The sequence below is a fragment of the Candoia aspera genome, chromosome 8, assembly GCF_035149785.1.
Source record: "Candoia aspera isolate rCanAsp1 chromosome 8, rCanAsp1.hap2, whole genome shotgun sequence".
Taxonomy (NCBI): Eukaryota; Metazoa; Chordata; class Lepidosauria; order Squamata; family Boidae; genus Candoia; species Candoia aspera.
Window position 1 is genome coordinate 70630571 of NC_086160.1, and position 25961 is coordinate 70656531.

General features: G+C 42.1%; 1 protein-coding gene across 1 annotated transcript in view; it reads right to left on the bottom strand.

Moving 5' to 3' along the window:
- Positions 1-741: 741 nt before the first annotated feature.
- ADAMTS3 (ADAM metallopeptidase with thrombospondin type 1 motif 3) overlaps positions 742-25961 on the bottom strand; it is a 132416-nt gene continuing 107196 nt past the window's right edge. Inside the window, exons 17-21 of the mRNA XM_063310748.1 lie at positions 20608-20773; positions 19070-19202; positions 16445-16652; positions 13580-13697; positions 742-4544 (exon numbers count right to left, since the gene is read on the bottom strand). Coding sequence (XP_063166818.1) covers positions 3970-4544; positions 13580-13697; positions 16445-16652; positions 19070-19202; positions 20608-20773 — 1200 coding nt within the window. The 3' untranslated portion in view covers positions 742-3969. The remainder of the gene's footprint in view (positions 4545-13579; positions 13698-16444; positions 16653-19069; positions 19203-20607; positions 20774-25961) is intronic.

Here is a 25961-nt window from a genome sequence, read left to right on the forward strand (position 1 = left end):
AACAGGCTGTTAGAACCACATAGCATCACTGTAGCACATAAACCAACTAAAACTCTTCAAAACATATTAAGTAACCCAAAAGACCTTGTAGCCCAAGAAGAAAAAAACAGGAGTTATTTACAACATAGAGTGGAAAGACTGTAACAGCCACTGTGTAGGACAGACAGACTTCTCTAATTCATGATCTTGAGACTTATGGGACATGGGATTTCTTTGCAATTTGAAATATGTTTTTTCACAAAAAATAGAATCACTCTAGTTCTTTTGCAAAGCATAACTATACATGTCTACTCAGAAGGTAGCCTTTTTGGGTGTTGTTTTCTGAAACAATCAAGGCAATATGGCATATTTTAGATTTTAGTGCACTATTCAACCCCCTATATGTATTTAAAACTTGAACACTCTCCAGCAGAGTTGCTGTGCTAAATATAGTGGTGTGTGAAAAGTGAAAGGTCCCCTGTGCAAGCACTGAGTCATGTCTGACCCTTTGGGGGGATGCCACTTTTTGTGACTTTTTCTTGGCAGACTATAGGGGGGTGCTTTGCTATTGCCTTCCCCAGTCGTCACCTTCCCCAGAAAGCTGGGCACTCCTTTTACCGACTTCGGAAGGATGGAAGGCTGAGTAAAGCATTAAGTATATAAATATAGTACTTATGTGGAAACAAGATGTTTTTCTGTTACTGCTGGGGTGTGGGGAAGTAACCACACAAAGACCAAAATAAAAATAAAAATCAAGCTTTATTGGTTTTGGATTCCAAGAAGAATAGATTAAAATAAATAGCTACAGATATAGTAGACAATGCTACCAATGCAAATCAGAATTCACTGGCTGTCTTATGAGTTTGGGAGAGATAGTATGCTGTGCAAACAGCTAAGCCTGATCAGTAGAAGGATTAAAGGGGATTGGTTTTAGCCTCTAACTGCCAGGCTCACGCTCCAAACACAGCCACTGGAAGGAGCAAATGACTACTTTTCTGCATCCTTCCCTTATTACAACTTAGTCTCCAATTTCCCTTAGTGACTAATTGCTTGTTTCCCCCCTCTCCTAGCCCCTACAGATAATTAGGTGCTAAAGGTGAGGATGAAACAAAGATGAATGAATGAAGTGACTTGACCACCATGACTTTTGATCCTGGCCAAGCTTCTCTGCATTTATTCAGGGAAATGTTAGAATTCTCAACACAGTGCTTGAACTGTAGAGCAAAAATGGAGGGTGATGTTATTAAATGCATCTACAAATTTCAGTCTTGGTTTCTCCCCAGTTTTGGAACATCACACCTTCATTCAGGTGGAAGACAAAGGAGTAGAGGGCAAGTTAAATAGGAGGGCTTAATCGTTCAGCGCATGGTTCATATATGTCTACTTTTTGTTACTCAAAATCTGTAAGGCTCTTGCACGCACACAAACATGTATGTAGACTGCACCTTTGCTAGACCTCCCTGTATCACATTTCTTTTTCTCTGTTTGCATTATAGGGAACAAACCCACTATTTTAGCCTAAATATTCAGAAATAAAATGCTAGCACAGAAAACAGCAATGACAATGTTTCAATAAATAGCTTTACTTTTCATTCCTATGTACAAGTACTTTTCAGCAAAACCCTGCAGGGAAGAGGTCTACCAATGGTCAACAAATTTCATAATGACCTAAATTGCAAGCATCTGATCTCCATTGGATACATACAGTAAGACAGTTGGCAAAACCTGCATATGCTTTTTCTCAACTTGGAGCCAACAGAAATATAATTTCATTTTCAGCCCTTGCCTCATTTATGTGTCAACATCCATGCCTGTTCTAGTCTGAGGATGTTCTTTGGCTAAACAAATGACAATCAGGCAAACGGTGTATAAGCTCTTTTATTTTCATAAGATGCTCTTCATTTACGGTAACCAAAGAAAGCTAGATAGTGGGAGCTGCATGTGGCCAACCTCCAAGAAAAAAGCATAATTGTTCTTGGACATACCCAGTTCCTTATGCAACCTGAGCTACACAATGAAGTCCACCCATAAATATTTCATAAAGGTCTTTCCTAATTCTGCTGCTTAGAGACATTACGGATTCAGCCAGAGCCCCTGTGCAATGGCAGGAATATCTACATCAACATCACTGTGGTCTTCATCATTTATTCTTGCACCCCCATCTTTCTGCTGGGAGGCTCAGGACACTATAGGAGATCCTCCAGTTCTCCCTGCCTGCCCAACCAGTCTCAGACCTTTTTTCAGCTTCTCCATCATCCATCCAGGTGCCATTTGGTTCTACGTTCCCTGGAACCAAATGCTCAGCTAGCGACTTCTGCTTCCTTTTCACACAGTGGATGTTGCTAGCATCCTTGCACAATGGCCCTGCATTTCCGTCTAAGGTCCCTTCCAGCTCACCCATTTCGTGGGACTTCTTGGGCTGTCTTTCAGCTGCAGCTTCCCAGTTTCTGCGATGGCTTGGCCCAGCCTGGTTTAGAATCCGTCTCTTTGTAAAATGGAATAAGGTGATGCAGTGAGTGATCCTTTGCTTCTGTTGATGCTATCGAATTTTTTTGCAATGCTGATTGCATAGGCCAGTTTGGGGAGTTAGTCGGCACTCTGGACTGAAGCACGTTGCTGATGGCACACGCACACAATGTCTCTAGCTAACCTATGGTCATGGGTAGGTGCAGGCGAAATAAGAAGGCACTGCTAGTCCAGACATCAATAGAGCTTCATTCACTATAGGCAAAGAGTTTGTCTGCATTTCTTTTTCCTCAGTGGCACAGAGAACTGATTTTCCTTGTCAGGATATTTCAATTACTCAACTTACATTGCATAAGTGGTGCAAATAAATCCTCTCTAGATGTTTTCCCTCAGTTGGTTTAGACTGCCATTCCCATTAACTTCAAGCAGCATTTATAACAGTAAGGGATTTGTAGTCCAAAATGTCTGGGAGATATCAGCTTGCCTACTATGCTTCCTTTTGACCATTTTTTTCCCCAAGCAATACATTTCAAAGCTAACAAGCCAGATGCCCTCAGACAGAGTTACACAAATGGGATAATTGTTCTCAGTGTAACAATATCTGTTAGGAACTGAAGACCTGGAGACCTAATTTCCACAGCATATTGGCCTTCCTGACCTTTCTGCTTTTCTAAGACTTCTAAATTACTATCTCTTTCTTCTTACACTTGGTGCCCATGATCTTGGTGCCCATGAAAAAGATTGCCTCAGAATGGCTCTGATGTGACACAAGAGATCATCTGGACATTTTAGAAAGCTTTCATAGATGCCCAGACCCACACAATAATGCTTGAGTGCACATCTCTCCATCTTTTCAGGCCTTGGCTGATTAATATATTCATGGAAAGTAAATAAGGCTGACCCTGAAATGCCAAGTCCATGAATAAGTGGCTGAGCAAAGGATAAAACTCTTAAAAACAATACTGCTTCTTCTGTTTCTCTCTCAATAATATACACTATGTACATGGCAGCTGCACTTCTGAATCATTCTGTATTATTTTTTTGCAGAGATAAATTAGTCATACAATTCAGATGGACTGTTCCACTGTAAAAAATACTCTGTAAAAGTGTAAACTTTGGTATCTCCAAATGGCTTCTTTCTCCACCCCAAAGCAAAATTCAATCACTTCCCCTTTTAATTAATCATGTGTCAATAATAATAATAATAATAATAATAATAATAATAATAATAATATGGAATGGAAAATGGAAAATGACCAAGGTCTCAGCTATCAGCTTTCTTGATGACATAATTTCTGAATATTCAGGAGAGCCAGATTTTGGGAAGAGAGGAGGAGATGGAGGAAGAAAAGAGGAAATGGCTAGAGGCAACTGTAAAGTGAACCTGCACTTTTCTCTCTTTTTCATTTGTTGACTTACATGAGTCTCAGGTTTGAAGATTTTTCATGACATCTTGGACAAAGCAAGGAGACCACTTTTCCACTTTCATTAACTCCCCACTTTAAAAATAAAATTCCTAAAGTTTCATCTTTCTGTAGTGGAAGATCTTAATGGTTGCTGTGTTTCAGCTTGCTTTTCATTTCTCCTTGGGATTCTGTGGGAAGAACGAATGTCAGCAGAACTGGGGTTATGTCTCACCACTGGCCCAGTATCAAACAAAGGTGAGGAACGGTGACTAAGAAGGTCCCCGTGATTGGTGGATAGTTTATAGTGCAATGCAGCTGGCCCAGACGTCTTGTTACTAGCTTGATTCTGAAATCTCCAATGGGATGGATTAGCAGCTTGGGCCCTCCTGTAGATGTGAGGAAGAAAGGCTTGTGTATCGTCTTCTGCCAAGGACATTCTGCCCAAAGCACTTTGTCGCTCGTAGCGGGGAGGGACTAAAGAAGTTGGAGTAACCAAAGCCCTGGGGAGGTCAGCAGGGCTGGCTATGAAATCCTCTTCAGTTTCTGCAGCTTCACTAAAGAAAGGAGGGGGAAGGTGGCTGCTACGTTTGCTACAGGATTCACAGCATAACTTTTTATAGCCTGGGATGGAGCAGTATCGGGCAAGCACTTCCATCTGGCAGAAGATAGATTTGTCACCCAGGCAAGGCTCATCTGAAAAACAAAAACCATCATGTATTAAGATGGCCACTTGTTGAGAAACATAGGGTTGTGAGGTAGCCTCCCTCTGAGCCCCCAAGCCAAACGAGCTGCAAACAATGGCAAGAGTGAATCTGGATCGACTCTTATATGTAGAGTCATAGAATGTAAAGGTTAGAAGGACCTTGGAGAACATCTAATCCAACCCACTGCCCAGTGCTGGAATCCACTGTTAGAGTATTCCCAACTGGTGGCCCTCCAGCCCTGGTTTAAACTCGTTCAGAGAAGGGGAGTCCACCACTCTTGATGCAGTCTGTTCCATAGGGACAGTTTATTTATTTATTTATTTATTTATTTATTTATTTATTTATTTATTTTATCAAATCTGTTGCCACCCATCTCCTCCCATCAGAGGGACTCTGGGCGGTTTACAATAAAATAATCACTAAAACAATAAATAGATAATGCCTTATATATTTATTGTTTTAGCAATTGGTTGTTTTAGTGATACAATCACTAAAACAATAAATATAAATGCCCCATAGAATTACGTATCGTTAATAATATGAGCTAGTTTAAGCATAACCTATTTTTGTTCTGCTACTGCTCAACAGATCAGCTATCAAAATCAAGGCATCTTTTTCTCTTGTATTTCTAGAGATGTGTGGTAATTTTAGAAAATTCTTGTCTATACTGGGACATAGATGGACTTTTCCTATGCATTTTTGAGAAGCTAAATTATGAATATTGATCTCATACCGAGTTCTGTGCCAGGATTTCTGTGTAGCTGTGACATCTTGGGATATTACTCGGTGATGGACAAGCTCACTTAGTCTCAATTTGGAATGAGATTGTTCTGGATTTATTTGGGCTTGACCAGCTGCTTTAACTCAAGCTTAAAGATGGTTCAGGATTTATACCTGGACCACTCTGTCCAAGCAAGGATTATATTTCCATGGTTTATGGTGAATCTGAATAGGTCCAATCCTACCTGTGATTCCACCCCACTTACAGGAAAACTTAACCCCTTAAAAGAAAGTACTACCTTTTATGGGGATTATGATAGACTTTTAAGCCATTTTGAGCCAGATCCAAATTTTGCAGGGTGATAGACACAAAGCCCTTACGAGCTTTGTGATTTCTGAATCTGGAATCTTGCTTTCCAACCCTGTTTCCAAACTTCAGCAGCATTTTAAAAACTGTTTGCCTGTTCAGCTCTGCTACCACATCCAGACCAAGGTTCATTTCCTTGGCAATAAAATGGCAGGATAGCCAGGTTAAAAACAGAGAATAGAGTCAAAATTAATGTATGACAACCTTTAAAATCCCAGGAGAAGCAGAACAGTGAGAAGTAGGAACAGAAAGAGGACCATCAGCCAACATTTGGAGTGGGGTGGGGGGAATGAATCAGGTGCATCATAATGCTATTGCAGCACAATTCATGTCATGTCAATGATGTCATAAGACACATGAGGTCATTGTGGATTGTACTGATGCCTACGATTTGGAAACAGCAAGTCCAGAAAACCGCCCATGTTCCATTTTGCGGTGAAAATGTGGAGCTGTTGACAGAAATGTAAACAGCAACTTACTTCTCTTAGCACTCTCTTTCAAACTTCAGCAATGTTTTTAAAGTTCAGATGCTCTAGCTGTGTATCTCCAGGGGGTTACTGCTTGGATCATTAAGATTAGAGGGGATTATGTAAAATCCCACCTGAACTACACCTTGTTTCATGGAAGAAAAGCAATTTCTACATCTGCTGCTTAGCAACCCACTTAAAGCTAAGTCCTAAACCAGACATTTCACAGGTTGGTCTTCCGGGTAAGACAGCTGGGATTTCTTCATTTTTTTTCCCTCTGGAAATTGCTAAATACCCTCCCCGCTCTGCTTTACTTCCCAAGAAGGTTTTAAGGGGAATTGCTGATCATTTCACAATGTGTCGGAAACCACCTGGGATATCTCTCTATGACTAAACCTTTAAAAATGTTTGCTTCCAGACTTCTAAACCTCTGATGGGGTTGTCTTAACACTTCCATTACCTGCTGTTTTATTGATTGGGTTGGTTTTGTTTTTCAAAGAGCTTTATGATTCTTTTCTTCTTCTTTGCTTTTTTTGTGAATCACCCTGAAAAAGGCACCTGTTGTTGGGTCCACTGGAGCCTGTACGGCTGGGTGGAAAGTTGTGGCTGCAAGAATGCTTCAAAGCAGAGTATCCCAAAGAAAATGAAAAAAACAAAACACCCATCTCTGCAATAGCTAGTGCATCAAGGAGGAAAAGTGTAATTCACAATCTTCTCCCTGCTGGGCTACTTTTCTACATGCAAACATTGTTAATCCAAGGAAGATCCAAGAACTGTGTTCTTTGCTTGTCTTCCCTCCCCTGCAGTAGGAGCTGGGACACCCATTCTGGAAGCAAAGGGGACCTTTCATTAAAAAGGGACTGTAGGTCTATTTAAGCCTGTGCTGGCATTAGAAGACTCATCCTCTTTCTTTTTATAGCCTGCTAACATTCCCTTCTAGTCACAATGAATGCTCCACTAGTGGCATAAGAAATGAGAAATTCCTAGCAAAGGGATGACAGACTCTGAAGATCATAACCTTCTTCATCCTCTCCATGCCATTCTTTCTCCCAGAGTGGTTTGCAAGAGAAGGAAACAGAAATCTTAAATAAAACCACCGTGGTGAAACCACCAGTGCTTAAAACAATAAATACAAACATGTTAAAAAACAGAAATGATCTGGTTCTGGGTTAGGCACGATCCAATAAATGCTTAGATAAACAGGCACTTCTTCAGCTGTTTTCTGAAATAGGACAGCATGTGGGGTAGGAGAACATCTCTTGGGAGAGAATTTCTGCTGCTGAGAAGGCCCTGCTCTCCTGGCCAGGATACTGTGAGCCAAACCTATGAATAGGACAGTGAGTAGGGCCCAGCTGATCATAATGCATGAGTTTAATAGTATGGCGGAAAGTTATCTTTTAAGTACCCCACTTCTGAACCATATAAGGCCTTGCAGACTAATTTCAATACCTTAAATTGGGCCCCAAAGATCAAGACAACCAGTGCAACATTTTCAGGATTGGTATTATGTGGTCCCATTTAGCTCCCCCACTGAATAATCTGGCAGTTGAATTCTGCACACATTCTCAAGGGTAGCCCAGGGTAGCATGCACTGCAGTAATCCAATCCAAAGGTGATCACAGCATAGGTCATTGAGGCTAGTCTACTGTCGTCCAGGAAGAATATATATTTAAATATTATTTATTTTTATCCCGCTTTTATTATTTATTTAATATAAAAATTATTTTATATTTATTGATAAAAATAACTCACGGTGGGGAACAGACCTAATACTCCTTCCTCCTCCTATTTTCCCCACAACAACAACCCTGTGAGGTGAGTTGGGCTGAGAGAGAGTGACTGGCCCAAGGTCACCCAGCCGGCTTTCGTGCCTAAGGCGGGACTAGAACTCTCATACCACGCCTGATTGGCTCTTGGGCTGAGAGAGAGGGACTGGCCCAAGGTCACCCAGCTGGCTTTCGTGCCTAAGGCAGGACTAGAACTCTCATACCACGCCTGATTGGCTCTTGGGCTGAGAGAGAGGGACTGGCCCAAGGTCACCCAGCCAGCTTTCATGCCTAAGGCAGGACTAGAACTCTCATAGCATGACTGATTGGCTCTTGGGCTGAGAGAGAGAGGGACTGGCCCAAGGTCACCCAGCCGGCTTTCATGCCTAAGGCAGGACTAGAACTCTCATACCATGCCTGATTGGCTCTTGGGCTGAGAGAGAGGGACTGGCCCAAGGTCACCCAGCCGGCTTTCATGCCTAAGGCAGGAGTAGAACTCTCATAGCACTCCTGATTCGCTCTTGGGCTGAGAGAGAGAGTGACTGCCACAAGGTCACCCAGCTGGCTTTCATGCCTAAGGCGGGACTAGAACTCTCATACCACGCCTGATTGGCTCTTGGGCTGAGAGAGAGAGAGACTGGCCCAAGGTCACCCAGCCGGCTTTCATGCCCAAGGCAGGACTAGAACTCTCCTACCATGCCTGATTGGCTCTTGGGCTGAGAGAGAGGGACTGGCCCAAGGTCACCCAGCCGGCTTTCATGCCTAAGGCGGGACTAGAACTCTCATACCACGCCTGATTAGCTCTTGGGCTGAGAGAGAGGGACTGGCCCAAGGTCACCCAGCCAGCTTTCATGCCTAAGGCGGGACTAGAACTCTCATACCACGCCTGATTGGCTCTTGGGCTGAGAGAGAGAGGGACTGGCCCAAGGTCACCCAGCCGGCTTTCATGCCTAAGGCAGGACTAGAACTCTCATACCACGCCTGATTGGCTCTTGGGCTGAGAGAGAGGGACTGGCCCAAGGTCACCCAGCCGGCTTTCATGCCTAAGGCGGGACTAGAACTCTCATACCACGCCTGATTGGCTCTTGGGCTGAGAGAGAGGGATTGGCCCAAGGTCACCCAGCCGGCTTTCATGCCTAAGGCGGGACTAGAACTCTCATACCACGCCTGATTGGCTCTTGGGCTGAGAGAGAGGGACTGGCCCAAGGTCACCCAGCTGGCTTTCATGCCTAAGGCGGGACTAGAACTCACCGTCTTCTGGTTTCTAGCCTGTTGCCTTAACCACTAGACCAAACTGGCTCTAAAGATAGAAAGATAGCTGTCATACCAGCTTCAGCTGGGCACAAACACCTTTTGCTGGTAAGGTCACCTATACCTGTAGTTACTCCTTTAGCAACAGATTACTCAAGGAGACCCTCAGGTTGTACACCTTGGCCTTTGGCCCCTCATGCAGTGCATACACCTTCCTGTTTCCCAGGGCTAGGAACCAATTAACCACAATACTTCTGTCTTATTTGGATTTAGCTTTAGTTTGTGGATCCTTGTCCAGTCAATCCATCACCATCTCAAGGCAGCTGCCGCTAAAAAGCAGAGAAGGAACATGTCCACAGCATCCTGATTATAACAGACTTCAAACCTGCAGATGTATTAACCGATTCCTGTTTTTTAAACCTTTGAGAGAAACATATGTATCTCAAGGCACTAGAAGCACATCAAATGTTTTATAGTTGAAATGTCCTGACTTCAAAACATCCCATTCCAACCTCAGACCACAGCAGAAGCGTTCTGAAGTTGTTCTACTGTGGTCAGTTTTGAAGTCAAAAAGGTCAGAAAAGTGTTGGAACAGTTCCGTTAAACTTCTACCATCCTGTTTGAAGTTCAGAAATGGACATTTGGGAGCTGGGATGTTTCTACCATGAAATGTTTTGTGTAATTCTATGAGATCCTTATTTTTCAGCTGCTTTCCATGGTACAAAAATACTATCACTCTGTAGTGGCAGCACTCTGCTAACCTTGGCTGATCTTAAAGGCAAACCACTTTTGTATTGTTGCCGAGAATACTACAAGTCCTAGATCATCTTCTTTAATTTAGGCCTTTTTCTTAAATTTAGGAAGATGCAGCATAGCATGGCATGGCACAGTAGCTTTGCAACTGTGTCATCAACGGCCCACTGATGGGCAGTTCTAAAGAAAATCCCAGGATCCTGCTATGGGTGTTTCTGTGAGAGCAGGTTCTTCATATACTTTGTGCCAGTAATGAAAGGCAGCTTGATAGGATTGTTTTGGAAGCCCTGATGTTTTCTAAGGTGTTTGAAACAAAGCAGAAACATTCTGTGGATTCCCATTGTCCCAAAACTGGTAAATCTCTGCTTCCCTCTAGTGTCCAGATGTTCACAAACTTCCTAGAACTTGGAAAGAAAGCTATATTCATGTTCAAGGATTGTTTTGCTTACTGGGCTTGTGCCTGATAACTTCCATACAACTTTGTCCTGATTTCTAGTTCATCCGAACAGTCAGATACAACCTACTGGTCTATACTCTTCTAGAATGGTGGCTAAGTGTCCTCTTGCTCAGTGACTGGAATGTAAAAGAATGAAAAGCTCGTGAATATGAATTTTGAGAGATTTTTCAATAACCAGATTTTCCTTGTTATATTCATGGAGAAAACAAGCAAGATACAAATATATTTTTGTGGGAGGATTTGTGTGTCATTACATTTTTAAAAGATCACTGTGATGACTGATTTTAGGCTGGGCTTCACCTTCTTCCCAATGTAAATCCAGGACTGGCCCTATCATTGGTGTGAGGCAACTGTCCTGAGTAGCCGATTTTGCTTACAAATTGATTTTGCTCACAAACCGTTATTAGTTAACATTGTACAAATTAATGGGAGAAGGAAAAGCATTTATGGAATTGCTGTCTTCCATGCCAAAATAATTTAACTGGATTTGGTATTTTGAGGTGAATTATGGAGAAGAACCATTTGCTTTGATCTGTGCAAGGAATGCTCAGTACACAGACTGCTTGCACATCCCTAATAAAATGTTTAAAGTGGCTCTCAAGATACTCGTACAGTACCTGTAAGACTTTGTTGTTGTTATTTACTGAGATCCCAGACCAAAATATTTTTATTTATTTATTTAGAAGACTTATATAACCACCCAAATTATATACAATAACCCTGTGTTGCTCACAGCAACAGTAAAATGTAAAAAGAAAACAAAATAATAGTAACATCAAAACTACACTTCATGGCACCCCAAAGACAACACCTCCCCGTACATCTGCTGGGCTCCAGACGCATCCTAGCCCAATGCTTGGGGGAAGAACCAGCTTTTCATGGCCTTCTAGCAGGCTAAAAGCGGGTGGTGGTCCACCAGATCTTGGGGGCAAGGGTGTTCCATCAGGCTATGGAGAAGGCAAAAAACATACTTGCTTGTGCCTTCTTACTTGTCCTTCTTGTTGGCCAAGATGGTTATTCCCCATCATGGTTATAGTGATAGAGGCTTTGAAAGTCATCTGAATCCTTTCCACTTTGAATATGTTTTGCCAGCATGATTTTTGCAAAGTCTGTTATTTCTTCCCACAGCTCCTAAGTTTCTTTTTCACCTAACCTAAATTAACTGAATCTATTCCTTGTGCTGATCTTTTATTTTGATTATATGTCTTCTAAGTCAAATCTCGCTAGTGCACTTATGATTTTTTCTACCACCTGCACCTGAAGTGTCAGTTATGTGGTTGATTTGAGTGTGATGTTGTCCATATGGAAGTATCCAGAGGTAGAGTATGTGTTTGGTGTAATTTTAGGCTCCTTCATTTCTCCAGTGTTTGCATCCCAATATGAGAATTACTGTATCCATCTAAATATTGTATGGAACTCTTGTGACAGAATCCCTGTGTTTGCTACCACTGTAGAAAAGGCACAGGCTTCTGTAACATTGACGTTCACCGGATATCCACTAATTCTAATCAATTTGATCCTGTCTTTTATTGGGTTATAGCTGAGAAAATACATAGAATGCCCGTTTTAGTATCACTGATATTTCATTCCTTCCTATGATCCCATGCCATGAATAATATTATATAATCATCTGATTCCAGTTCATGTAATCCTAAAATATCTAATTTATTGTTCTTCATTTGCACTTTGATCATTTCAGTGGTTCATACTTCTCACATTCTGGTCTTGGCTGTGTGTGTCCTTGTAAAACAAGGAGCTTCTTCAATACTGGCACTATCCAGACTGTCTCGTGGGTTTTGTCTAGCATTATCTTCATCTCCTTGTGACAGTTCAAGATTCTTCCCCAGGAACAAGAGGAATGCCTTCCAACCTGACATCCAAACTTGTCTAAATGTTACAGCTACGTCCATATGGTCTTCTTGGCAACCATATGAGAGAGTTTTGCTGTTGCCTCCTTCCAGGTTTGATTTTGGACTTCTTTCTCTTAGGGAAGTTGGCTTCCTTTTTACCTGTAAATTGTCCTCATCGCCACTGCTTCTCTTTTGATCCCACCAGCAATGGTGGCTCCAGGAGGAGTTTCTGCTTCTTCCAAGTTTGTTCTCAGGTTCAGTGAAGCTACTGACCCCTCCCACTGCATCCAAGTGGCAATTCCCTGGGAACACAAAATATGGGATACCACCACTGTTTGGCTAGGGGAGAGAAGCCAATTTTTTTACTATGTTAAGACAGGTCCAGAGGGTACGCCCATCAGATAGGAATTCTCTTAGGACCCTGCTGGTCACAAACAAGATGCAGAACTGAATGTATTTAATAGATTTTAATGAAGAAAAGATTCATTTTCGTATCCCTTAAGGAAAACGTGAGGTCATGATGCAACGGTTCTCTGTTGATGTTGTTGTTGTTCTTGACTGGGGACACAATGCATTTGACCTGAGTCACATTCAGTGAGTCACCACATCTTGTGTTACGTACTTCTGTAAGTTCTCCAGATATGATTAACTCTCAGTTTAGCTCTCAAAATCCTATCTGTTTTAGACGTATAGTTTTTAAGCATTGTTTCTTTCCAGTTGTGACATCTTGTTGGCAATGGTAGCAGTTTTGCTTCAAAACATTATGGCAAGGTACTGTATTTTCCTTTTTAAACAATAATTTCCCCATACATGGGAAATGGACATCATTTCAGCTAATATTGTGATAAAAACTCTTCCAGTTTCCTGAAGCTTTTTTGTTTGCAAAAGAGGAGCACGGTCTCTGAATGCTTTAGCTCTTCCATTTGATATCATTTTCTGAGCCTTTTATTATTGTAAAGTATCTTGCTATCATGCTGCATCATTACTGTTTCTGGCTTCCTGCATTTCAATGTTTAAATTGCTAGGAGAAGAAAACCCCTTCATGAAATCCTCCCTTGGGATTTAAGTGAAGTGTGGAAAGCTGAGGAGGCTGGAGAGATGACTATACAATAAGAGTTAAGGCATCTACACCCACTTTGGCTCTTCATCACAGATCTAAGTGTAAGAAAGGGAGTTTATGTGACTCCTTCTTTGACTAGGAATGGAGAGACCCAGGTTGAAGTGAAGAGATTCACTGGCAATTCTGAGTCAAGCATTCTCCCTTAGTCCCAAAGAGATACTGTTATGAAGATAAAATGAAGGTAGATCCCTGTGAGCTGCTGGAGAAAGAGTGGATATAAATCTAACAAACAAACAGATCAATGCAGATAAGGATGGTATCTTACTTACTTACCATTGCAGGGTGCAAGTCTGCAAACCCTAATGGATTCTGGCTTTTCTCCATCACATTGGTCACCCGTGCGGCATGACACCTGCCTGGATTCTGTTCCTTCACCACAGGTTACCGAGCACTACAAGAAGAGCAACAAGGGGGACATGATTCAAACAGCTAGGTTTCTGCATGTGTACACCCAGTTATGCTAGAGATGGGTACATTGATATTTTTGTAATATATGGGAATATAGCCTGGACGCTTTCCAGAAGAGAATCAAGAGTCAGGATTCCTTGCTTGGATTTATACATTGCTCGAACCAAAGCATATTTTGCCTAGTTTTGGCAGAGTGTTGTTAACCCAACAGTTCAACTGTGGTTAAATTATAACCTAACTTGATGTCTGCGTCCAGCAAACAGGTCTCTGTCTTCTCCATTCTTCATTCCATAACCAACAGCTGACTCAAGGCTCTCTCTTGCCACACTCAAACAGTTAAGCCACGGTACAGTTTCTCTCGACTCAATGAAATGTGGAAAGATGAGAAGGGATGCTGCATTCCCCACCCATCATCTTTTTGGATTGTGAACCAAATCAAACAGCTAGAAAGTCAGTGACAGTTTTCAGTGGGACATTGAAGTATGTTGCTGGAGTAAACCAATCTCTGGTCAGATTCCATGGCACTTTCCTGTGGTCTTCAGAAATGGGGCTGATCAACTAACAGACATGTAATGCTTACAGATGCTGGATCTTGCCTGTATTGTTTATTATTTACACAGTTATTTGATATATGCCACCTCTTTCCAGTGACAAGTAGTTAAGATGGCTAGCAAAAACTAAGCAATAACAACAGATTGTAAGACATTGAAAATGTGACTTAAAATTATGTTTTAATTTCTGTTGATCTTCGTAAGATTTATACTAATATAATTTAACAATTAAGAGCCTGGTGAGATATGTACTTTGTCTACATGTTGAGAAAGTGGAGACCAAAGGTAACTCTAGAGGGAATATATTCCAAAACCTGGGACAATGCAGGAAACCCCCTCCAGCATGCCAGAAAAATGAGCATCTGGTATTGGTGACATCTTTAAAAGGGCCTTTTCTGCAGATTTTAACAGCCAGCCAGATTTGTAGTAGGGACTATAATATCTCAAGTGTTCATGGTTAGGACACTTAAAAGTCAGTTTTAAGGCAGTGCATGCTTTGGAAATGATTTGGAAGATAATGCTTCAGGAGTCATGGAGTGTGAGTTCCACCCTTCTCCATCATTCATTGGAATATCCATGTTATTTCTCAGGGTTTTGTGTGAGTCTAATAAAAGACACAGCTGCTTTAATAAGTCAGCTCAAAACAGCTGTCCTTTTTTTCAGGAAGCCTGAAAAATGACACAGCTGCTTTAATAGCAATAACAGAGAGGTGCTGAGCTCCTGCAAGTTTTGAAGCACTTTTTCCAAGTCATTTTCAAAGTGGGCATAGAAATAGTCTTTACTTGAACTTTTGACTATGCCTGATAACCAATTGGCAACTAATACAAATCCTTCAGCGCTGGCATCATATGAAGCCTCAATCTTTCACTGACTAGCAGCCATTTTACACCACCTGGATATTTTTCAAGGATAGCTCCAAGTATATTGGTGTTGGTTATTACCTTTAAAGTCCTGCATGGCATAGGGCCAGGTTACCAGAGGGACCATCTCATCCCCATTACATCGGCCCGCCCCACCCAATCATCCAGAGAGGGCATGTTGCGGACCCCGTCCATAAGACAATTTCATCTGGCGGGGTCCAGGAAACGGGCCTTCTCTGTAGTGGCCCCCACCCTCTGGAATATCTTGCCCCTGGAGGTGAGGCAGGCCCCCTCACTCTTGACCTTCCAGAATGCCCTGAAGACCTGGTTCTGCCGTCTTGCCTGGGGTGGGAAAGTGAATAACCATTCTTGGGGGTGGCTCGCACCCTAGAGTCCCTCCCACCAGCCTGGATTTTATACCTTTCTTGGATTCTATTTATTTACTGTATTTTATAATAACTGTTTTATGAGATTTTAATGTTTATATTTCACGCTTGATTTTATTGTAAACCGCCCAGAGTCCCTCTTTTGGGGGAGATGGGTGGTGGCTAAATTTGATTAATGAATAAATAATAAATATTATACTGCAACAGTAAAAAATATAATCAAAACATGAAAAACCATGTCAGATCTGATCGGTTGAGAAAGGCTTGCTATTGGCATGCTAAATGTAATTGTACAAAGATTGCCTTGCCTCAACTGCCATTTGCATTTCTAAGAACAGCTGAGTATCAAGAAACACTCCCAGACTGCTAATCTACTATTTCAGGTAGAATGGAACCCCATCCAAAACAGCCTGAACCTCAATCCCAAGTCCAGTTTCCTATTTACCACCAGCACCTCCATCTCATCTGATTTAATTCCAATTTCCCCTCTCTCATCTGACACATTGTTGAACTTCAGCAAAATTCTAGGGTAGTAATTGCTTCTTTGAAGTTGTATTGTAAAGAGTAATAGAGCCAGTGACACTGTACTTCAAACCTCCAGATGACTTGTCCCAGAGATTTCATGTAGTTGTTGAATAGCACCAGGAGATGAGCTGGAACCCTGTGGGACATCATAGGTCAACAGCCTAAATACCAGAACAATAGTACCTCAACACCACCTTCTGGACATGATTCAACAGGAAAGATAGGAACCATTGTCAGATAGTGTTCTCAAGGCCAAATCTTGCTAGGTAGTCAAGAGTATAATCTCAGTCACTATTAGAGTTGAATCTACAGTCTTGGAAGAAAAGCACCTCCCAAAAAAATCTGAAACCTGGATTTTTAGCTCAGATTGTGCTAGTTTTCAGAAATTAGAAGACTTTAGATGCTTACTGAACTCCACGGCCATGTTTTCCACTGAGCAGGACATGGTGTTCTATTACAAGGCCTACGACTCTCAGGACGATCTCCACTGCAGTACTTAAAATGAACAGAGCGATTTGCACCATCGTGAAGTGGCTGAATGCAACGTACACTTCGGATCTGATAACCAGAAGTCCCACAGGTTTTGGTGCAGTGCTCCCATTCTTCTGCTACCCAGCTGTGATGGGAAAATAGAAAGAATATTTTTTATACTGAAAAATGGAAGCTGATTGACATGCATAATTAATGACCCATACATGATCCTTGCAGACTGAAGAGGGTGTTATATAATGTAAAACTGAAGCTGCAACCCATTTGATTTATCTGGCATAGATATCATTTTCCAAACTAGATTTCTTCGTGTTTTGACCATCCAAAGGAATGGAGTTATTCCCATTTGCCAATAATCACTTCCTTAATAAAGCAGAATAGTAAAAGGTAAGCACTGGAGTCTAAGTCAGGATTTCCTCTTTGCCTACTGGAGGTTCACTCCAGATGAACATGGCCCTGCATGATGTTTTTCCATCATCTACAACAGAGCTGGGCAATGGTGTTTTTTTTTTATTTTTTTTTAGCCCGGGGATGTACTTCTTTCCTCTGCCATGCCTTGGGGTACAGAAAAGCTTGCCCAGTGTTGTTATGATATTACAGAGGAGGCTGGGTGCTTATATTTTGGGACCTTCTTTGTTGTGAGGTAAAATGGGTGCTTTAAGCAAGGATGCACAAAACTCACTGATTTGGAAATGGCAAGTTTCAGGGAATGTCAGCCCATCAGATCAACCAGACCAAGAAATCAACTTCACAGGAAGGCTAAAACTACTTTTATTGAGATTGGCTAGAATCTCAATAACAGAATCTTGCAAGTCTGATTGTGCTGTACCTCCACCCCCTTCTTATACTCCAGTGAATCAGGGAGACATCTACCGAGCAACTTCTGAATGTTATTTTGTTGTTCTGGACTTAAAAAAATGCTTCATTCTCTTTTGCCGAGGCAACAGGTCCTGCATATCTTCATCAAGGCCATCTTCCTTACTCTCTACAGAGAATTTACATAATGTTCCAGTCTTCCTCTTGGCAACACCAAACCTTCTCTGCATTATGCCATTCCAGGGGTAGTAAGATGGTTTCTGGAAGTAAATCCTTCAAATTAGAAGTGTTCCCAAGTGTCCTGGACATGGCGATCCACAGAAAACAGAATCTGGGACGTCTTGAACTGTTCAGAGGCTTTATTTCTGGAAACTGCTAAACTTATCCCAGGATGGCATGATCCAGAGGAAGTTCAAAATGGCTCTCCAGAAAATGATGTTCCCCAAATGGTGAGTTCTGTACAACTCTAGCCTTAAATGTTGGAAGGGATTAATGAGACCATTTTTCCCCTTAGGCCCCTCTCCAAAACAATATGGATATCCAACATGTTGCACTGTGCCCAATCTGAAATGCTCTAGCAACCAGAGATTGTTGGGACTGCATGCACCCTGCTGGATGTGGGTTACCTACCTCCTACTTGTAATATGGTGCCTGTTATTGTCAGGCTTCTGACTAGGACCTGACAGTAAATCCCATACCTCCTCATGCTTCACAGCTTAGCTCAACTTACTCGGAGAAAACTCACAAACAAGGCTTGGCTAGATGAGAACCTTCATTGTGGATACGAATGAAGTCATAACAAAGAGTCGATTGCCCATTTCCAGTGAGAAGATAGAAATGACTTTAATGCTTGGTGGCCGGGAAGCTGAACAGTTATTGTATGTTGATATAAGAGCCATCTGTCTTTACAACAGTGACTTTCACTATCATCACCTTATGTTTGCAATGCTACTGCAGTGCATCTATATGGGGCTGCTTTTGAAGATGACTCAGAAGCTGCAGTTGATCTAAAATGCAGCCACTCACCCACGTGATAACAGGGACAAGGAGGAAGCAGCCTACAATCCTGGTACTTTGCTTGCACTGATGATGATCAATGGACTTCCAGGTCCAATTCAACATGCTGGTTATCTCCAGGATTGTCTGTTTTATCCAAATTTAGCCCATCATGGGTGCTTATTCTGAGAAAAGGTGCTGAAAGTCCCCACACTACAGGAGGTGGAAGGGGTGGAGATCTGGAGATGATTGTTCTTGATGGCAGCCCCCACATGATAGACCACTCATCCCCTGAGATTTTAGAGGATCTCCTCTCCAGGCCTTTCAAAAAGCAATTCCTATGTTTTTGATGGTAGACATGGACTACCTTTATGATTTCATGGTTTGACATGATGCTTTGTAATTGTTTTGTAGAGCTTGCCCTATGATGCAAACCACAACAATTATTTATTTGCAGTTTGTTTTACATAAGCTGCTGAGAATCTGGCAGGGGTGGGGGTGGGGTAGAGAAATCTGCAAACATCTCTGGCATAGGAATTGCTGGTTCCTGCCTCAAGCTTCAGACTTCTAGGCTAGAAGCTCAATGAATTGCCAACATGTATAAAAACAAGACTGTGAGTGAATCTACATTTTGTTTCCTTACAGGGAGATGTTATGCCCAGCAGGAGGATGTTTCTTTGCAAATACGAGTTGCCAGCATTAATAGATTATGGGAAATGAGCAGATGCTTACAATGGCTGAGTGCATTCCTGAAGATTGCACATCCTACGAATGGGTTTAGGCTTTTTACTGGCTTCACAGAAGCTGCGGTATACCATTTTGTTATCACTTTTCCTGCGGCACCCATACTTGGTGTATTGGAAACCTGGAGGGAGAGAGTGGGAGGAGAGATGATATCCAAGTTAAGTGAAAAGTCTAGGTTAAAATAATGGAAACATTTCATCTTAATGATTTATCCAAGACTGGGAACAAAAATACTGTCACAGAGTTCTGGCATTTGCATCCATTGGCAAAATATAAAAGCATGGGCTGAAGTAGCCTTCTCCTGTAATCTGTAGTTCAGTGGCAAAGCACATGTTTTTCCTGGCTGGGGAAAAAAAAAAGGAAGACTACAAAATCACTTTGCTGCTGTCTTGTGGTCATCTGTATTGGTGCATATGAGGTTTGATGGTTGTAACAGAAGATTTCAGGTTTTGTTCTGAAGGAAACATGGGCTACTATTATGGTGCTGGAAAAAAACAGATGGCCACTAGATGGCAATAAGGAGAAACAGCAAAGTCAGTCTTTGTGCCATTTAATGCTTGTCTGGTTTTCTGAAGCCCAGTTCTGGTAGGCATAAGAAAAACTTGCATCTGAAACCTCAAAGAGATACTCGCCAATCAGTGTTGACAATACTAAGCTATACAGATCAAGTCAGCATAGAAACACAGAATCATAGGGTTGGAAGGGACCTTGGAAGTCTTCTAGTCCAACCCCCTGCCCAAGGCAGGAGTTCTCATACTATCTCTGACAAATGGTTGTCTGATCTTTTCTTGAAGACCTCCAGCAATGGAGCACCCACAGCTCCAGGAGGCAAGCTGTTCCACTGCTACTCTGTGGAAAAGTTCTCTCTTAGCTTTTTTATCTGAGATACTTTGAAACAAAGAGTCCTCTGGGATCTTCTGCAAGTGAAAGAGGTGCTATATCCTGAATGTAGCCTGAACTAGCCTCATACTACTCCATGTTCCAAGTTGGGTAGCTCTTACGTGCACTATAAAACAATAAGCTACAGTTATTATTAAAAAATTGGAACTTCACTGGATTATGTATTTAAATTTCCCTTGCCAATCACCCCCATTCCTTTCTTAAAATTTTACATTTGTTTGCATATTTCAAATCAATGTGCAGCATTTGGGGGTGTGCAGATCCTTCTCAGTAGTTCTTGGTTCATATATGGACCAAAACACATATTAAATTGTGTACGCAAGAAAATGTGTTTAGGGAATGTTCAGTTTATGAAAACCCATTTTAAAATGGATTTTTCAAAATCAATAATTGATCAGATGTATTAGGGAAAAGATACATCTTAGCACAGCAATAGGAGAGAATGTATTTAGGAATGGGGATGGATTTTTCTTTTTTTAATTTGTGAGCTGCCTAGAGTCACTTATGCAGTGAAATGGGCAGCATATAAATTAAATAAATAAATACATAACCACCCTATCCCACATTATGTACAGGCACAAAATATAGAGACCCTTGTTCTCTCCCTGCCAGCTATTTCAACTTGCCTCCTCCACAGAGTTTGGAACACTGGGACCAACTCTTCAAAGCCCACTCAAAAGTGTCCAGTTCCTCTTGAAGGACATTGTTACTGCTAACATTGGGCACAGAATCTTCATGAATTATGTATCGGTAAGTAAGGCTGGATTGGGTATTGTTGTCTTGAGGAATGACCTGAAAAAGAACAAGATAACCAAACCACCTGTCAGTACTGCAAAACACGGAGTCCTTTGCCGAACAATTCTTCCCAAACAACATTTGCACAGATTCTTCTTCAGCAAGATTTATTGAGATGAAAGGGACAAGGTGGTAAGAATTTCAGCAACTGACCTTTTTCCATTTAGAATCAATGCATCCTTTAATAGATTAGGCAAGAAACTTTTTTAAAGTTTCTTTCTGACTTCCTTTCTGTGTCCTGGTGAAGAGGAGGCTTTTTCACCAGTAATGGAAAAGCCTGCAACTGGTTATTTACACTGGGGTTTTCCAAACTGGGTTTTGCAGAATCCTAGGGTGCAAGAAACTAAAGAGGGAGAAAAACCCTCAAATGTAGATGCATTCCCCCACTCTCCACCTCGATGCTGACTCTTCCCCTCTCACTGGCTGTGTGTCACCAGCATTTGTCACCAGGGATTGCAGGTGGCCCATGCAGGACACAGCTGGCTGTCTTTGCCTTGTCATCACTCAAGTCTTCCCTCTTCCCACATGACCAAACACAACCCCACTTCCTGCTTGCCCCCAAACTCTGATAGCCATTTCTCAAGGCATTAAGCTGCCCATGTTTTCTAAAGGGCTGCTGAGTGAGTTAAAAGCAGAAAGAGTTAGAAATCCAGTGGGATTTTCCCACATGCTTGGTAGCACAGAAGCAGTGGGTCCCTCTCTTCCTCTTCACTTTCCATGTGGCAGACCGGATTTGTAAATATGCATGCCAGTGTCCCCAACAGTTCTGCTCAATAAGCAAGGTGGCATCCTGTGCACACCTACCTAGGAGGAAGTCCCACTGAGCTGCCTGGGAATTAATAAACAAACTTTATTCTTGATTGGCTGGAGTGCATGTATGCCTCCAATTCCTTTACAGTAGGACTTCCTCCAGAGTAAATATACATGAGAATCAAAGTAACATTTGCAAAAGCAAGCAGGCAATAAGTCCCTCCTTGGGGGGGGAGATGGGCGGTGATAAAGTTTGATAAATAAATAAATAAGAAATAGGAAGATGGTGCTTAAGTGGCTTCAGCCAGGCATTCACAAGGGGAAAAAAAAACATGCCATCAGCATTCCTAAGAAAGGGATTCACTTGTGTGATATCACAAATAGTGCTTTCCCTGCATAGTTTTTCAGCCTCCCAGTTTCAAACTGTCACACCCATCCTAGATACTGTATATACTGTACTCCTCAATATATGCATTTTTAATTTATTTTATTTGATTTATTTTTGTTATTTTTTTATTAGTGCTTAGTTTCTTGATTTAGGGTTCCAGAAGATTTTTTTTTTAACTAACAGGTTCCACAGACTGAAAAAGTTAGAAAACCCTAGGTTTACATCACCATCTTTTGATCCTTTATCAGTCTCAGAACTCATTCAACCTTTTCTGGATGACAGTGATGAAGCAAGCTAACAAGAAAGAACAATATCAGTACTTCCCGGGTTAACGTTGGTGGGTTTACTACCCTACTGTCTTACTGGAGTGGCTGTTTCTTGAACTCTGGTTCCTAACAGTTCATAGGGTTGACTTCACTGGGTTTGGAAGCAACCACACCCTTAATTCCCATCCTGCTCTCAAAGCAAACAATCCAGAAACAATCCAGGGTGAATGGATGAATGGATGAATGGAACCAGTTTCATTACTTTCATTGCTTCAAAAATTCATTGTGAGTTTCGTGTCCCAACACTGAGCATTGCAAAATGATGAAGAAAGACTTCAGAGCAGAGGAACACAAGCTGTGCCCCCAGAGCCAAACTTGGGGTGCATCCTCTTCAAAAGTTGCCATTAACTTTTAATGGGACAGAAGAAGAACGTCATTAGAGTTACATCAATCTAGCTGATGACTTTGCATTGACATTTACATCAAAATGAAATTAAATGAAATCAATTTTTCTTGATGCTCCTGTTTTGCTAGGTTCTACCTTTGTTTCAGAATGGGGCACCCAATATGCCACTCTAAAGTCAAGCCCAGCTCTCAGCTCCAAGAAAATTGTTTTATGGCTACCTTTCTTTATACATCAGCCAGATAATTCCATATCTAATAATGTGTCATCCCTGTTCCTTACTTGTTTAGGCCACTTCCAGATAACCAGCCTCTCAATCACTCAGCTCCTCTAATTCTACTTTAAAATGCAGCTGGGATTGATCAGGGCCATCTGTTTGCAGACATCAGGACACATGTTTAAATATTGGCAACTCTGTAGAACTTGTAGAAAATTGAAACCAATCAGCCCTTGACCTTAACTGGCCTATAGCTATGTACAAAAATCTATCAGCCACTGCTGCTTATTTGGCAGCCAAGAAAGCAAGCACTGATTGTCCCAATTCCTATGTTTTGTGCTTAGACACATCTTTCCCCTTTCTTAGAAGAAATAAAAGACATTAAATCACTGATATTTGCATGCTCACCATGGTGGCATACCCCATTACCATTCAGGTTCCTGCTGGCAAAATGGCAATTCAATATTAGAATCCATTTATGTAGTAATGCCATCACAGTAGGGTCTAGGAACTGGGAGACAGAGCATATCAAACACCACCACTAAGAAAACGAATCACCCTTCAAATACAAGGCAGTGGTTTGCTGCTTCATCTGCAGTGACAACTGCAGCTTGGAAAGAACATGAACACAAAAATAATTTGGGAATTATCACAATAGGAAAGATCTTAGTTATGGCCTCTTGTGAACAGCAGGGGGCTCATCTCATCCCACTGTCCGTCCTAAAGGGCAATTAACTATTAAATGAAGAAGGAAATAAGTTTTAACAAAACTTAATATCACATTCAAGAAAGGTGACTAGTTGGTTCCTTTGGGGCTAGTTTTAGGACCCTCCGCATTTCTCTGCTTTTGTGGGAGCTTCAAAGTTTTCAAAACCTGGGTCATACTCTGCTACTTTTACTGTCGTAAATATAACCGGCAGCCAGGTTCTAAAGCTGCCATTCTGGGTCTGTATAGCAATGTACTGTATATGGGATTATGTCCAATTGAATTATGTGGGATGTATATATGAATTCCTAGAAATCATGCACAGGATCTGGTTGTACAGGTAAATATGGGGGAGATGGGTGGTAGCACAAATTTGAGAAATAAAATAAAAATAAATATATGGCTTGCCAGTGGTACCATATCCAAATAGCTAATATCAACCCTTCATTTTTAGCCAATGGCCATCACTCATTCATTCGATACCATTGACCACGGTATCCTTTTGGAACGGCTCAGGGAGTTGGGGGTGGGAAGCGTATGTCATGTTCACCGTTCCAATGTTACCGTTACATCGTAACGTTTTGCATGTCATTTGGCTGATGCGTGTTTCGGCTGGGAGGGGATGAGGATTCCATCTCATGGGATTGTTATGTGTTAGCAGCTGGATTGGAATGTGTTTGGGTTATCTCCTGTGTTCAAGGTTCCTTTCCCAGGACATCAGCAGAAACGGTTACCAGCACCTGGGGGGGGGGGGGAGTTTGCAACGACAGGGCGAGGGGAGGGATTACGTTTGAGCCTAGGGTTTTTAGTTTGTATTTGGTGCGCTTTTGCTCATTCTCAGCTTTCTCTGTATTTGCATACTATTCTTTAATAAATCAGATATCATTAAGTTCCTGCTTGTGAGTCTGAGTCTATTAAGGTAGGCAATCCTTACAGCGTAGTTTTGCGCTGGCTCACCTCCTTCCTCCAGGGCCGATCCCAATCAGTGGTGATAGGAAGTCAGAGATCCAACCCTCGACTGCTCTATTGTGGGGTGCTGCAGCTTTTGGTTCCCTCTCCTCTCCTATTTAACATCTACATGAAATGACTGGGTGAGATCATCTGTTACCATGGGGTGAGGTATCATCAGTGTGCTGATGACACTCAATTGTATATCTCCATCCTGGGTGAGGTAAGTGATGCTGTGACCACCCTCTCTGAGTGTCTGGGGGCTGTGGGGGTGTGTATGGGGAACAACAGGCTTCGGCTGAACCCTGGTAAGATGGAGTGGCTGTGGATTGACGGCGCCTCGGCTTTTGGGAAGTTGTCATCTTTAGTTCTGGATTGGGTTGCACTGCCCCAGACTCAGTGCATAATCTGGGGGTTCTCGAAGAGCAAGTGGCAGTCGTGGCCAGGAGGGCCTTTGTGCAACTTTGGGTTGTGCGCCAGTTATGCCCATTCCTGGAACGAGAAGCCCTCTGAACAGTCATTCATGCCCTGGTCATCTCCCATATACTACTGCAATGTGCTCTACATGGGGCTACCCTTGAAGAGTATCTGGAAGCTTCAGCTGGTCCAGAATGCAGCCGCGTGGGCCATTTTTGGTGCCCCTAGATTGGCACATATAACACCTCTGCTGCATGAGCTGCACTGGGTGCCAGTTTGCTTCCGGGTCCAATTCAAGGTGTTGGTTATTACCTTTAAAGCCCTACATGGCATGGGGCCAGGTTACCTGAGGGACTGTCTCATTCCCATAACATCAACCCGCCCCACCCAGTCAGGCAGGGAAGGCATGCTACGGACCCCGTCTGTAAGAGAATTTCATCTGGCGGGGTCCAGGAAGCGGGCCTTCTCTGCAGTGGCCCCCGCCCTTTGGAACATCTTGCCCCCAGAGGTGAGGCAGGCCCCTTCACTCCTGACCTTCCAGAAGGCCCTGAAGACTTGGCTCTGCCGTCTCGCCTGGGGCAGGAAAGTGGGTAACCATTCTTGGGGGTGGCTTGCACCATAGAGTCCCTCCCACCAGCTTGGAATTTTATAGCCTCTTGGATTTTATATTTATTTATTGCATTTTATAATAATTGTAATGTGTCAGATTTTTATGAGATTTTAACGTTTATAATCGTAGTTTGATTTTATTGTAAACTGCCCAGACTCCCTCTTTTGGGGGAGATGGGTGGTAATTAAATTTGAATAATAAATAAATAAATTCATTTAGCATTCAGCAGAACATTTTTGTTTCAATGGGACAACTAATGTTGATATGCATGCACCTATCTTCAATCCTTTGGCTCAGATATGAGCTTTGTTGGCTCCTATCGCTCATCTTTAATGTTTAATAAACCACAGGTTCTCTTCCAACTTGATTTTTTGGAATCACCATTTTCTTCTAGAAGTACCTCTCTTCTCCCTGGCAATGCACAAAGTCTGCTGTCCCAGATAAGGTTCTCATGCTTGGGCTCATCAAAAAGATTCCCAT